Source organism: Arabidopsis thaliana, chromosome 5, assembly GCF_000001735.4.
Source record: "Arabidopsis thaliana chromosome 5, partial sequence".
Taxonomy (NCBI): Eukaryota; Viridiplantae; Streptophyta; class Magnoliopsida; order Brassicales; family Brassicaceae; genus Arabidopsis; species Arabidopsis thaliana.
Window position 1 is genome coordinate 6,982,919 of NC_003076.8, and position 13,469 is coordinate 6,996,387.

Genomic DNA, 13,469 nt, shown 5'->3' on the forward strand with positions numbered 1-13,469 from the left:
AAATTGCAGGTTTCTGCAAGGTTTGGTTTAAGAATACGAAGCAGCACTACCTTCTTTCCAATAACTGAAAGATAGTGAAGATGGAGGTTGAGTTGTAGGTTTCATGAGTTGCAAGTGTTTAATGAGTTACAGTTTTTTCTTATCAATGATTTGAGACTTTGAGTAGTTGCAGGTTTTCAATTTGAGACTTTGAATTCATGTATCAATATTCCAGTTTGTTTTCTGCAATGTTTCAGCCATATCTTAACAAAGTTTAAAATCTTGAGATAGTTCTTTGTGAGGCAGAGGAAATTATTTCAACTCAGATATTATCAGATGCAAAGATGACAACTAATCTCTCCCTAGAGACCGACCATATCATGATTTTATTACACTAATTGGTTGTTTAACAACAAAATCAACTGAAATTTTCACACTATTACAACAATTTCAACATCAAACATTTCAACATTTCAATTTCAAAATCAATAGAATTTTTTTCCCTGAGAACTCCACAAAGAGAGATTACCATTGGACTTTACAAAATTAAAAAAAATAACATAAGTTCTCATCTCTTCAAATTCAAAATTTTATTCTTAAAAAAATGGTGAGAACCCAATAGAGGGCTCTCACTATTGGAGATGCTCTAATGATACTATAATTCTGATTCGAAATTGCATAACTCAAGATATGTTGGAAAAGCTAGTCACTTTTACTATGTGCAAGAATGAGATAGTTAAGTTTCAAATAATGTTTTAGCTTCAAGTTACATCTACCTAGACATGTTATACAGGTAAAATAAAATAAACATGTTATGTAGGTAAATAAAACAAAACAACAGTTTACTATATGTTTTTATAAGAAAAAATAACTATATGATCTCATATGGAATCTGAATCTATTTCTCGATTATTTTTGAGTTTTTTTTTTTAATTTTAAATCAAGGCATATGCGCAAAAAAAAAAATTGTATTTGTTATATTATGATAAGACCGGACAAAAAAATTAGAATGAGAGCAACTCCAATATTTTGGATTTGCACATAAATGAGAAAGAGAGATTGAAGATGATAGATAACATTTTTGTCTGTACTATTCATCAAATTGTTTATGCTGTCTATTTACCAATTAAATAGTCATGATATGAACTCAAATTATGGTAATTTTCACAAATTCATTCACACAAAAAATTGCCAAGAAATTTAAAGAAGCAACACCTTTGTTGCATTGATAAGAGATATTCAAATGTTCGTATCTCATTTTAGCTTTAGAAATGCCCACTCACACCAATAATTAATCAAGTTGCCGTTTATTAAATCTTAAGCTTTTGAAGACTTTTGTCACAGAAATAGATACTTAGCATCTTTGTCACTAAGCTTTTAAAGTCTTTATCAAAAAAAGATTGACACTTAGCATCTTCATCTACATAAGTGTTGGATATATATAAGGATTAAGAGGTCAGGCACGAGTGTGTATAGACGTCATGGGTGCGAGAAGCAGCCAGACTGTGGATCCAGTGTTGAGCCGGAGATACTCATCGGAATCAGAGACAGTACTAGTGGTGCGACGACGACCGCCTATGGTGAACGGAGGAGGATTCGTAGTGAGCAATAGCAAACAAGTAGTAGTATTTAGAGTTGATGGGTGTGGAGTTCTTGGAACTAAAGGCAAACTTCTCTTGAGAAATGGTGATGGTAATGATTTGCTTCTCATCCGCAAAATGGTAACCAACTTTATGTTTTTGCTTAGTTTAGATCATTTCTGTTTAATTACAATGAAACGAGTGCATAATGTTACTCTTATTTGGTTAAAGGGAGGAATAGTGCAGGCACTGAACATGGTACACAACAAATGGGAAGGTTTTGGCTATGACAATGAAGGAACAGAGAGGTTAGTTTTCACCTTGAAAGATCCAAAAGATTCATGTCTTGTTCAAAACAGTTCAATCAAAATCTTAGTTCACGGTAAACCCCCGAAGATATCATCAACTCGCAACAACTACGTAGAGATCAAAGGCTCTTTTGCAGAGAGAGCTTGTAACATCATGGATTCAGATGGCAAAGCCATAGCTAAGGTAATAATAAATCTTACAATTTCTGACAAATTGTGTTGAAAAAAATGGTCTTAAAGTCGTAGAGGATATTGCTAAATAACTGAAAACAGGTGAGAATAGAGAAAGAGATGGAGGAAATGGTGGGGAATAAGAAGGATCTGTATCATGTAATTGTCAAACCAAATGTGGACCAATCTTTCATCGTCGGTCTCATTGCTATACTCGACTATATTCATGGCGAATCTACCATCTGCTAGATCTACTTATCTCTATCTATGTCACTGAATGTGATAACATTAAACCATACCATGTAACAATGGACATTGCAAGTGTTGAAATTTTTGCTTGTAGCTGAAGAATTCTGGCTAAATCATAAGAATTCAGATTTGCATATACTCAAGAAACACATTTAGATTGGATTATTTTGTTACAAAGCAACTAATCATACAGAAACAAACAACAATACAAACATCAATTATCAAACACACCTTTTTTGAGATTTTTCCGATTTTGATTTTATTATCAATCATTATCAAGCACATGGACATGGATCATCCGTGGCGGTATCAGCACCGCCGTCATCAGATCTAAAAACAGCGTATCCGGCGGTTAATCCGACGACAATCGCGATGAAAACACCTCCGTTGAAAGACATAGCTGCAAGCATCAGCAAGTAACCGATCGCTGCGTTGACGCCGAAAAGAAGAACCGAAGCAGCTTTAGCGGCGGATCTGGTACCGGATTTAGGGATAAGAGGCGCGGAGACGCCGGAGGAAGAGCGAGGCGGTGGAGGAGCACGACGGGAGGAAGAAAGGGATTTGAATTGGATGCGGCGATTCTCGAGGTATTGATAGAAAGCGGAGAAGACGAAGCAAGCGATTAAAGTGAGGATGTAACTAAGCCATGAGTCAGTTTTCCAGAAATCGAAGAGAATTGTGGCTTTGATTCCCCAGTAGAAGGTCATGTGCATCATCTTTGCGAGCTTGATTTGAGCTGCTTTGATTGGAAGATAAAACGATGAAGCTGTTGGGATTGGGAAGAGGTTTGGTTTGTTGAATTATTGATTAGAAGATACGTTTCTTCGTGGGCTCACATTATAGTCCAGTGGGCTTACAATAACACAAGGCTTCATATATTTTAGTGCAGCTACTGCCGCTAAAAAGTCAAAGTGGTATTTACGTAAATAAGTGCAATCTAAGGGGCATTTGTAATCAACTCTTCCTTTGTTGTCAAAAAAAAAAAAAAAAATCTCGTCTTCGTCGTCATCATCATCAAGCTGATTTTTTCTATTTGTCCCATTCAAATTCAATAGTGTTAACCTGATTCTGGTAAAAACCCTTGCTTTATAGCTTTTGACGACTCCAACCTTGGAACAGATGTTGTCTCTGTAGACAGTGAGACCTGTTTCTGTTTCCATTACCAGAGTTCTGAGTCGATCCAAAATCCGGAGACGATGAGGAAGCGTCATCCAAAGGCATCAGATTTAACAGAGCCATCTTCTTCGAGTAAAGAAACTGATGCTTCTTCTGATAAAGATGCTCTCGATAAGGAAGTGCAGGCTGATGTTAAAAGATCAGGGAAAGTATGGTTGTCAGTGTTGATTTTGATCACTTACTCATCTTGGTTTGTTTACAATTATCAGCTTGGGAATTTACCTAAACCCTTAACCGCAAAACAAGCTGGTAAAAGGGGTTTCTCTGAAATTGAAGCAATCAAACATGTTAAAGCTTTGACTCAGTTTGGTCCTCATCCTGTTTCTTCTGATGCTCTTGTCCATGCCCTTGAGGTTTTGTTTCTTTTTAGTTATTTTTTCCATTTTTTTCTTGATTTGGGTGTGTACTCAGAATTTGTTATTTGTTCGTCTCTGTAGTATGTATTGGCAGAAGTTGAGAAAGTTAAAGAAACAGCTCATTGGGAAGTTGATGTGAATGTTGATTTCTTTGAATCCAAATTTGGTGTAAATCGTTTGGTTGGTGGTCTTTTTAAGGGGAAGTCACTTGTGTATTCTGATATAAGTCACATTGTACTAAGAATCTTGCCTAAATATGAATCAGACGCTGGAGACAATGCTATTCTTGTCTCTTCTCACATTGATACTGTCTTCACAACGTATGTTGCTTCATCTCCTATCCGTTGATTTTGGATTATTGTTCACCATTTTGCTACTATCAAGTGTGTGTGTTAAATTTGTTTGTGAATGTATGAAGAGGTGGGGCTGGAGATTGTAGTTCATGTGTAGCTGTAATGCTGGAACTAGCTCGATCTGCTTCCCAATCAGCTCATGGATTCAAGAATTCGATTATATTCTTGTTCAATACTGGAGAGGAAGAAGGTCTTAATGGCGCTCATAGCTTTATAACTCAGGTATATATGATACACTGACCTTAATGGCTTTGAGTTTGATGTGATTCCCTCTCTCTCTTAACTTTGACTTGGTCGGATTGATCGGATTAGATATCTTAATTCCTCAACTTATGGTTTCTGATTCACATTGTGAATTACTGATGCAGCATCCATGGAGTTCCACTGTTCGTTTAGCTATTGATTTAGAGGCCATGGGTACGGGTGGAAAGTCCAGTATTTTTCAGGTATAATCTTATGCACTACCTCTCGTTCATCACAGTTTTTAATATAAACTATAAGAGATACTTAGTAAGAAGTACAATGTCTTTTCATCATGTGAGTTTCCCCCTTCCTTGTAAAACATCAAAAGGAATTGGTATGAAAACAAATTGCATGTGAAGGGTTTTTGTAATTTTTACTCAATTTTGGCTATGGTCTTTATTCTTTTTTTTTTGGGAGTTAAGTTCTTATACTGAACGTAATTACTATTGTTTGGTGCCTTGTACGTGAAAGAGGAACCCGGTTTTCAAATTGTTTCTCTTTACTCCAAGTGTGAATTCCGACCTTCTGATTGTTGTTATCTTCCCGGTATAGGCTGGCCCGAGTCCGTGGGCTATTGAGAATTTTGCTTTAGCCGCAAAATATCCATCTGGTCAAATCATCGGACAGGTATGTACTTTCAACTGATGTTTCTTTCCCCTCTTACTGGTATATACAGTATCTATATGTCAATGCTAATGCTTTACTATGACAGGATCTGTTCACTTCTGGAATCATAAAATCTGCGACTGATTTCCAAGTATACAAGGAGGTTGCTGGTCTATCAGGGTTGGACTTTGCTTTTGCAGATAATACTGCTGTCTATCACACTAAGGTTTTTCCCTTTTTTGTTTTACATGATGTTCTTCACTTCTTCTTGTTTTGATCCCAGTTTAGATGTCTAATATGTCATTGCTTGCGTCGCAGAACGATAAGATAGAACTAATAAAACCAGGATCGCTCCAGCATCTTGGGGAAAATATGCTTGCTTTCCTCCTTCGGGTTGCTTCATCTTCTGATCTGCCAAAGGATAAAACGCTCCAGGGAGAGGAAAGATCCAACCCGGACTCAGCTGTCTATTTTGACGTTTTGGTGATTACAGAACTAACTCTGTTGTTATAATCTATTAAGATATGTACTTACATAGCTTTTTCTTTGTCATGTCCTAATGGCGCTCCTTTATTTCTATGTCAATTTTTAGGGGAAGTATATGATTGTATACCGGCAAAGTTTGGCGACGATGCTATATGTTTCAGTGATCATGCAATCGATTCTTATATGGGTTTTGTCTGTGTTCATGGGTGGTTATCCGGCTGTTGTGTCGCTGATTTTGTCGTGTTTGAGTATTATCCTCTCATGGATATTCTCAGTAGCTTTCTCGGTAGCTGTTGCATTCATATTGCCATGGATTTCCTCGTCACCTGTGCCGTTTGCTTCTAACCCATGGATGGTAGTTGGATTGTTTGTGTCGCCTGCGATTTTGGGGTCAATAAGTGGTCAGCATGTGGCCTTTATTTTCCTTCGAAAGAAATCTTCGAACAGAAATTCAAACAAAATGCAAGTCTCACCAAGACTACGAGATAATTTGGCCAGGCTGGAGGCTGAAAGATGGCTATTTAAATCTGGTTTTATACAGTGGCTTGTTCTTCTGGCCTTGGGAACCTATTATAAACTTGGATCGACTTACCTCGCTCTGGTTTGGCTAGTTCCTCCTGCATTTGCATGTAAGGCTATCTTTTCTTTGTTTGATATAATGAGGGATATTACTTTTACTGATCAGGCTAACCACATTCATTGAAGACGTTGAAAGAGTATATACCCTTTAGAGCTATCCTAAGTTTAACTTAATCAAACCTAATGGTTGTCCAGATGGATTGCTCGAGGCAACTTTATCTCCAATCCGACTGCCAAAGCCCCTCAAACTTGCAACTCTGCTTATCAGCCTGGCTGTACCAATTTTGGTTTCATCTGGCAGTTTTATCCAGTTGACAGGCACAATGATCGGCATGCTCATTCGATTTGACAGGTAAACTGATAGGCACTATATTGTGAGATGCTTGATACATATGGATAAACAATAAATAATAATATAAATAGGTAGGAGTCTTTTTGATCATTGGGACTTGGGAGCCTTAGGAATTTGGGAGATATTAGGAACTCTAAAACAAACAATAACTGATCAATTCACCTAAATTGGTTCTCCATGTTCTTCCTTTGAAAAATAAAGACAGTTCTGCTTTCTGTTCCTATCATAAACAGGCTAAATTCTTGCCTAAACTTAGAAAGTGAAATAAAATGTGCATACTATGTTGGAGCAGGGTTGAAATAAATCCATGGAGCGGTAATTAGTTTTTAGCTCGCAGCTGTCCAAGTAAACATGGCGACTAAAGAAAAAAAGTCAGAATGCGGTTGCTGCTATGGGAATTAATAGTTCTGTGAATCTCTTTCTTATTTAGCATTCAACAAACCTTATATTGTAGCTGTTGTTTTTGGTATTTTTGTGTGTAGTAACCCAGGAGTAACTCCAGAATGGCTAGGCAGTGCATTGATCGCTGTTGCTATTGCTACTTTCATAAGTCTGTCCATGGTATACCTGCTGGCCTATATTCATCTCTCCGGTAATGCTCTACTCCAAAACTTTGTTATGGAACCTATCACAATAATTACAAACTTTAGGTTGATTAAGCATAATAATTCCTGCCAAACTTGTGGTCTCCAGGTGCAAAAAAGTCGATTGTCACAGCATTATGCATTATCACTGCCCTCTCTCTTGCTCTTGTATCTTCTGGTGTTCTTCCTGCATTTACTGAGGATACTGCAAGAGCAGTAAATGTATGCCCCTTTGATTCTCGTTCCAGTGGATTTATTTTATTTTATTTCTGTTGTGTTGCTACTTTTAAGTTATTCAAACATTATGGGACTCAGCGTTTCGATATATGGTTGTACACATGTAGGTAGTACATGTTGTGGATACAAGCGGGCAAGATCAAGTGGCGTTTATATCACTATTCTCAAACACTCCTGGAAACCTAAACATGGAAGCAGAGCAAATCAAAGAAGGGTTCAGATGTGGTAGAGAGAATAAGATTGATTTTGTCAGTTTTGAAGCTAAATACAATTGTGTGACCAAGAAGGACGCAGAGGTTGGATGGGACAAACACGATATTCCAGTTCTGCGTGTCATAAACGACAAAGAAAGAGAAGGGGGAAGAGTCATAGCGGTTTCAATGGACACAGGAGGCTCATCGCGCTGGACACTTCGCATTGACATGGATGAAATAGAAGACTTTACAATGCAAGTAGGTGAGGAGGAAGAAGAAGAGTTGATGATAGAACGAGGCGAGAAAAGCAGCAATGAAGAAGGATGGCATCAAATTCAATTCGCAGGTGGGAAAAAGGCACCAACTAGCTTTGTTCTCAAACTTTACAAGGAGGAAGAAGTATCTGATGATAAGAAGAAGCAAAGACCTCTCTTGAAACTCAGAACTGACTTGAACCGTCGCACTCCACAAGTCCAAAGGGTTCTCGAAAGACTTCCTCCATTTTGCACAATGTTTGGCAAATCCACTTCTCCTTTTACTCTCGCCTTTCTTGCTTCTCTTCCTTACACCAAATAAAACTTCTCCACTCACTTGGCTTTTTGCTAACGCATTTTGTAATAAAGTCTTTTTATGTTGTTGACATCAAAAGCACGAGTTAAAGTCCCTGAGAGTAAATGAAACATAAGCAGATGAATAAAGAGAACGTAAACGACCAAATATTCTCATTTCTCAAACTCATAGATGATTTCCGATAATTATACCTGAAAATTCAAATTAGCATTTGTGTTACTAACTTTATTTTTTTATTTTTTTATTTTTTTTGGTAAAATTGTGTTACTAACTTACTATACTAAAAGTTCGTCAAATCCTATAGTTTGATCGTTACATACTCTAAGTAAGAGATGCTATTTTATGGAACATGGTAGGTACAGATCTTGGTGGGTATACTCAAAGATATTCGTGAAAGGAGCTCGAGATATTTTTAACAAAAGCAACAAAAATTGACCATAAAATTAAGGAAAAAGAAACAAGAAAAAAACATGGAATTGTCTTTATTTTTATAAGAAAATTAAGAGACAAATAGAGAACAAAATGACAGGTTAGAGAGTGTATAGGACAAGTGGGCAACAAAGTGAAGAGGAAGGACCCCATTACGCCACACAAATAGGGAAGTGATGTGAAAACATAACAAATGAACATTTGTGTCTCCTTATCATACCAAAGCTGGACATATCCGCATGTGCCATGCATTCATATATACGCTCATATGTGTTTACAAAATTGGATCTAAGAGACTACTAGGTGTTAGGCTAATCTTAGGGCTAACAAATACTGCAAATCTATATGGTAGTGATACGAAAAATGGTTTCTGGTCTACTGATATTTTTCAATTGTCTAGTGACCGGTCATGTGGCATATATTCCGTTAAAAAAAAAAAATCATTAGCAAGCATTTTTCTGAGTACACACATTGAGAACAGAAGTACAATTCACTAGACAACATCTCATGTAATCATCTCTTTTGATGATATATAATATATGATTAAGGGATAATTGTGACATATATATAGTTCAAAATTGATGAATTCAAGTTGCATGAAAAAACAAGGTATTAACAAGTTGTTTCAGCTTAAAACTCATCTTAAAAGAATAAATTATATGGTTTTAGAGCTCTACCACTAGGTCCACTAGATAACTAGAATATCCACTTTTAACTATAATGGAATTTAATTCAAATCTTTTATCAGAATCATAAGTTCTAGAAATAATTATGCACTATTACTGGAGTTCATGAATATGCATGGGTAAACCTTAAAGTTTGAAACCCTTTTATGTCCATTTGTTTGGGGTTTTTTTGGTTTTTTTTTTGAACTTTGTGTGTATACAGTATATGCAATTTATGTATAGGTTATCTTAAGTACCCAATAATATAAGTGGCATGCATGATTAATGATGCATGCAAATAACAAAAACTGTAGTGGTTTTCTCTCTCAGAATTAATATCCATTACATAAGTCGCTTCAGTTTCCAGTGTTTATCATTAACCCACACTGCTTCAATTTTCAGCGCCCTCCTTTTCTTTCGGGAAACTAACCATATATTGGGTTTAATTTGGCTTTGATGGAGTTTTAGCCAATTTTTAGTTATAGTTTGTTGTGTTGGATCAAAACAATATTTGGTTATGATCAGAAATAAACTTCGACCGGACAGACAATTTGATTTGCGGTTTAACCATGTACATCGGCTGAATTTGGCCGAGTTGCATCAATTATTTGTAACCAAGTCATATCAACTTTATTAACCTTAAAACCAAAAAACAAATCAGATCAACTAGTCAAACTCAATCGGATCAAATGGGACATATTATATGACCTAGCTTCGACAGTTGAGATATGAAATCAGAAGAATCTTTTTTACTATGATGATTAAGCAAAAGAAAGTTTCTTGATATTTAAAAGTCGGTAAGATTTCGAGTTTATATATCTAAATATAAGCATTGCGTCACTAATTTTATCAATCTAAACTAATTTTTCTTTAATTGTCAACAACATGCACATCCTACCGAATTTGAACGAGATCAATGTTTTACAGATTTGTTTGTTTTATCTTCTCTTCATTAGCTACTTGAGTTTTTATATTTCTTAACCCTAATATACAATTAATTACAGTAGATTATCTTTGTAAAAGCATTTCAAATTAATAAAAAATAATAGAGATTAAGCAACCCAAATTAAAGAATAAAGAACACAGAACATGAGCTTTACTCATTTTATTTTATTTTGAACTGATGAGCTTTGCTCATTTTTACACCATTTGATTAACTCAAATATGAAGAAAGGCTAACGTCATAGGAAACTTAATCCTCGGATTCCAACTCTTTCTTCACCTTCTAAAATGATGCAAATAATCTTAAACCAAAAAAGTAAAAAACAAATTTACAAAAACTAACAAGATTATTGATCAAGCAGAGAGAGACGGGAAACAACTCCCAGATCGGAGAAGCGACCGTCGTGACTCTACGCCGTCGATCCCCGGCAAAGCTCCACTCGAGCTTGTCCTCGTATTGGTTCTCCGTGGAGAGCCATCAAGACTCCGCCGTAGAATCCTACCAATGACGGATATCGGATCTTCCTCTTCATCGGGACTCCAAGAACGGAAACGGTGGCAAAACGTCGTGTGACGGCGGAGAGCCTCCTCGACGGAGATACGAGTGGAAGATCGAACCACCTCGTCTTTTACCGCTTCCGCACAAAGCCCACAAAGCCAGTGTCCCTTATGCCGTTCTTTGACACGGTTGATGTAAGCTGGCGTACACTCTTCAGCGAAACCGCACGTGTCGCACGTGACAGACTCCACCGCCGGCAACGAAGACGATGGCTTTGTGTTAGTATCGGTGGCTGACGATGATGATGATGATGACATGATTTGTTTTGTGGAAAATGAGATTGAGAGACTAATAAAATTTTCTGTTACGAGTCTCTGGCTTTAAGGTTATATCATATACAGATACAGGTGGTTTTTATTGGATGTATATATAGATCATACATGGAGACATATGTCTCTGTTTTTTTTTTTTTTTTTTGAGAAAATTATTATTATTTGTATGTTAAATAATGTGAGGTTGGAGGAGGATTTGGCTTCATGTGAGTGAGATAATGTGGCGAGAAACCTTTTGTTTGTTTCTTGAAATTATGCATGTGGGTGTGGATGGATAATTATTGAATTTTGTTTTGAGTAAGTCATAAATTCATAAAATAATTATGCAATCTTGCTGTTAAATATATTCATTTTTTCACTCGACTCTATTAATCTAAACTTGTATATACTGTATTCAGTTAATATTTTGTCATATCTTTGTAATTTGTTGAGTCTATATTCTTATAAGATTCTCTTTGTACTCGTATAGTAATAACTGAAAGAGAGAGATAGTAATAAGCATATTAAAATGGAATCAATAAGAATGAGCAAATAGTGCAACTTGTTGTGGCAACAAGTGAAACTTTTTGAACTCATTGTGAGGCGAAGAGGTAGTTAAAGAGTAGCATTTGTTACTTGCTAATGGCCAATGACTCGACTTAGTTGATCAGTGATAAGTATAATGGCAGTTATATGGTTGCTTGAAAGTTGAAGCAATATGTATATTGAGAATGATAAAATGTGGACCTGAAATTGAGGTTATCCGTCGTAGGATCGATGTGAATGTAAAACGGATGAAAAAAAAAGATTTGTGGTTACATAAAAAGAAGTGAGGTGGTCCATGTTTTCTCAATGGCAATAGTTGAGAAGGTACCTAGTCCTTGAAGCAATACTCGATTGGTGAAGTATGAATTTGGTTAACATCCAATTGGGTGTATTAACCAGATTTCCAAGTCTGTAAATGAAAAATCGATATACTAATGGGATACAGTAATAATTTCATAGAGGCTAAAAGATCTTGATTGTTTGTTGCGCTAATCGTTGCGTCTATATATGTTTAAATCTTGTGTATATTTGTTCTTAATTAATTTGAAGGAATTTTTTTTTTCAATTATAAACATATACTAGATTTTGACCCGCGGTATGCTAGGTTTTTAATAAAATTTGTTATATAAAATGTATATGTAGATATTTGTTTTATTAATATTGTTTACTTTGTTTAGTGTTTAAGATAATGTATATATAGATTTTAATTGTTATATTTAGGATTTCACCCGTAGTATATCGTTTCGTATTACTATCGATCTAAACCCGTCATACCATCTAATACAGCACAATGAAATTAAACATATCTAATGGATTTCACTTGTGTTATACCACAATTAATACTGCATAGTGAAATTAAACGATATATGTCCTTGGCCAATTTAATTAGAAATCTCACGATTTCGTCTCCCATTCGTTCTCTTTTCTTATCTTTCTCAAAACTCTTTTGCTCTTTTCACTTTAGTAAATGCTTTCTTTTCTTTTACTATTTTATTAGTAATTACTAGCTAATCCATGAAGTCCTTAGTAGCAAATTCAACCAATTAATACCAAAATGTTTCTATGAAGTCGATGCTTCTTTGGCCTCATTATACCTCATGATATATTTGTTATCATATTCTCTTCAGCTTTGCTTTATCTATAAAAAAAACTCATGATATATTTTTCTTTCCTGATTAGATATATCTCTGGTCTTAAAATATATAATGAAAAAAAAAAAAAAAACTGGATAGATATGAACATAAAAATGTAATATTGTATATGTATGCCACGTTGTAAGAATCTATTAGATTATGACAATATAAGTATTATGTAACCTATATAGCCCCAACATGCAACAATAATCAAAAGAACAAACCATTATTTCTTATCAACGTTGATCAAGTCAAGCAAAGAGGTTTGCTACGTTTGGCTGACTCTAGACGAGAGTCTAACCAAATCAGAAGCTTTGACTTGTAGGATTTAGTTGAAGACAAGCACCTAACAAGCTCGTGCACTGTAATGGCAATATTGTAGTTTTCGTTACGAGTATGATGTGTTGGTTATATAAGTCGATTTAACTCTAAATACTTTGGGAGTGAGATCAGATATAAGTTTTCGGTGAGATTCGATCGATAACATGTATACAGTATGTAAAATTTTCAAATATGTTTGAATGTGAACAAATATGACGACTTTATGAAACAAAAGATAGATGTTAAGAAACAAAGATACAAACAAATGATATATATTCGAGGATTAAAGTAACATAATGTTGAAGCAATGAACTTCATGAAGAAAGCTGGAACTGGAAGCTGAACCGGGATAAACATGTGATTGCTGGACTAATTAAAATGTTTTTGTTAAGAAGTTTTTTTCACCTAATAGAAGACTGATACATTTGATGGATATTAGGGTTTATAATTAATTTCGAATTAAGGATTTCGTTTTGTTATGGAGTCCATGCATATGATAAAAAAAACATAAAAAATGTTAAGAGTTTAATTTTGTTAGAAAGATACATAATTCGATAAATTAGACGTCTACATTAAAAATAACATCTTACGGATTCTCAA

General features: G+C 35.4%; 4 protein-coding genes and 1 long non-coding RNA gene across 8 annotated transcripts; 3 read left to right on the top strand and 2 right to left on the bottom strand.

Moving 5' to 3' along the window:
• Nucleotides 1–1,321: 1,321 nt before the first annotated feature.
• Nucleotides 1,322–2,447, top strand: AT5G20640 (LURP-one-like protein (DUF567)). The gene is made up of 3 exons (NM_122071.2): nucleotides 1,322–1,700; nucleotides 1,791–2,051; nucleotides 2,141–2,447. The coding sequence occupies exons 1-3, from the start codon at nucleotides 1,461–1,463 to the stop codon at nucleotides 2,285–2,287; spliced, it is 648 nt and encodes a 215-aa protein (NP_197564.1). The 5' UTR covers nucleotides 1,322–1,460; the 3' UTR covers nucleotides 2,288–2,447.
• COPT5 (copper transporter 5) lies at nucleotides 2,380–3,119 on the bottom strand. The gene has a single exon (NM_122072.2). It carries the CDS (start codon nucleotides 3,001–3,003, stop codon nucleotides 2,563–2,565), a length of 441 nt encoding a protein of 146 aa, NP_197565.1. The 5' UTR covers nucleotides 3,004–3,119; the 3' UTR covers nucleotides 2,380–2,562.
• AT5G03185 lies at nucleotides 2,769–3,034 on the top strand. Its single transcript, NR_142666.1, has one exon. It is a non-coding gene; the product is annotated as an other RNA (long non-coding RNA).
• Nucleotides 3,120–3,261: 142 nt separating the features above from the next.
• Nucleotides 3,262–8,221, top strand: AT5G20660 (Zn-dependent exopeptidases superfamily protein). Of its 4 annotated transcripts, NM_122073.2 has the most exons (12): nucleotides 3,262–3,816; nucleotides 3,901–4,139; nucleotides 4,238–4,394; nucleotides 4,541–4,618; nucleotides 4,968–5,042; nucleotides 5,128–5,247; nucleotides 5,340–5,504; nucleotides 5,614–6,136; nucleotides 6,282–6,438; nucleotides 6,921–7,030; nucleotides 7,132–7,244; nucleotides 7,367–8,221. In NM_122073.2, the coding sequence occupies exons 1-12, from the start codon at nucleotides 3,484–3,486 to the stop codon at nucleotides 8,027–8,029; spliced, it is 2,733 nt and encodes a 910-aa protein (NP_197566.1). In that variant the 5' UTR covers nucleotides 3,262–3,483; the 3' UTR covers nucleotides 8,030–8,221. The 4 variants fall into 4 exon arrangements, with proteins under 4 accessions (NP_197566.1, NP_001332551.1, NP_001332552.1 ...); NM_001343678.1 differs by having other exon boundaries at nucleotides 3,306–4,139; nucleotides 7,367–8,170; NM_001343679.1 differs by lacking the exons at nucleotides 3,262–3,816; nucleotides 3,901–4,139; nucleotides 4,238–4,394; ... (3 more) ...; nucleotides 5,340–5,504; nucleotides 5,614–6,136 and having other exon boundaries at nucleotides 6,415–6,438; nucleotides 6,731–7,030; nucleotides 7,367–8,125.
• Nucleotides 8,222–10,165: 1,944 nt separating this feature from the next.
• AT5G20670 (DUF1677 family protein (DUF1677)) lies at nucleotides 10,166–11,030 on the bottom strand. The gene has a single exon (NM_122074.3). The coding sequence runs from the start codon at nucleotides 10,873–10,875 to the stop codon at nucleotides 10,414–10,416; it is 462 nt and encodes a 153-aa protein (NP_197567.1). The 5' UTR covers nucleotides 10,876–11,030; the 3' UTR covers nucleotides 10,166–10,413.
• Between the last annotated feature and the right edge of the window lie 2,439 nt (nucleotides 11,031–13,469).

Excerpts from the sequence above, each read along its gene's own strand:
- AT5G20640 (NM_122071.2), top strand. The coding sequence starts at position 1,461 with ATGGGTGCGAGAAGCAGCCAGACTGTGGATCCAGTGTTGAGCCGGAGA. Across the intron at positions 1,701-1,790 it reads TGCTTCTCATCCGCAAAATG|GGAGGAATAGTGCAGGCACT; the intron begins GTAACCAACTTT and ends ATTTGGTTAAAG. Across the intron at positions 2,052-2,140 it reads ATGGCAAAGCCATAGCTAAG|GTGAGAATAGAGAAAGAGAT; the intron begins GTAATAATAAAT and ends AACTGAAAACAG.
- COPT5 (NM_122072.2), bottom strand. The coding sequence starts at position 3,003 with ATGATGCACATGACCTTCTACTGGGGAATCAAAGCCACAATTCTCTTC.
- AT5G20660 (NM_122073.2), top strand. The coding sequence starts at position 3,484 with ATGAGGAAGCGTCATCCAAAGGCATCAGATTTAACAGAGCCATCTTCT. Across the intron at positions 3,817-3,900 it reads CTCTTGTCCATGCCCTTGAG|TATGTATTGGCAGAAGTTGA; the intron begins GTTTTGTTTCTT and ends TCGTCTCTGTAG. Across the intron at positions 4,140-4,237 it reads ATTGATACTGTCTTCACAAC|AGGTGGGGCTGGAGATTGTA; the intron begins GTATGTTGCTTC and ends GAATGTATGAAG.
- AT5G20670 (NM_122074.3), bottom strand. The coding sequence starts at position 10,875 with ATGTCATCATCATCATCATCGTCAGCCACCGATACTAACACAAAGCCA.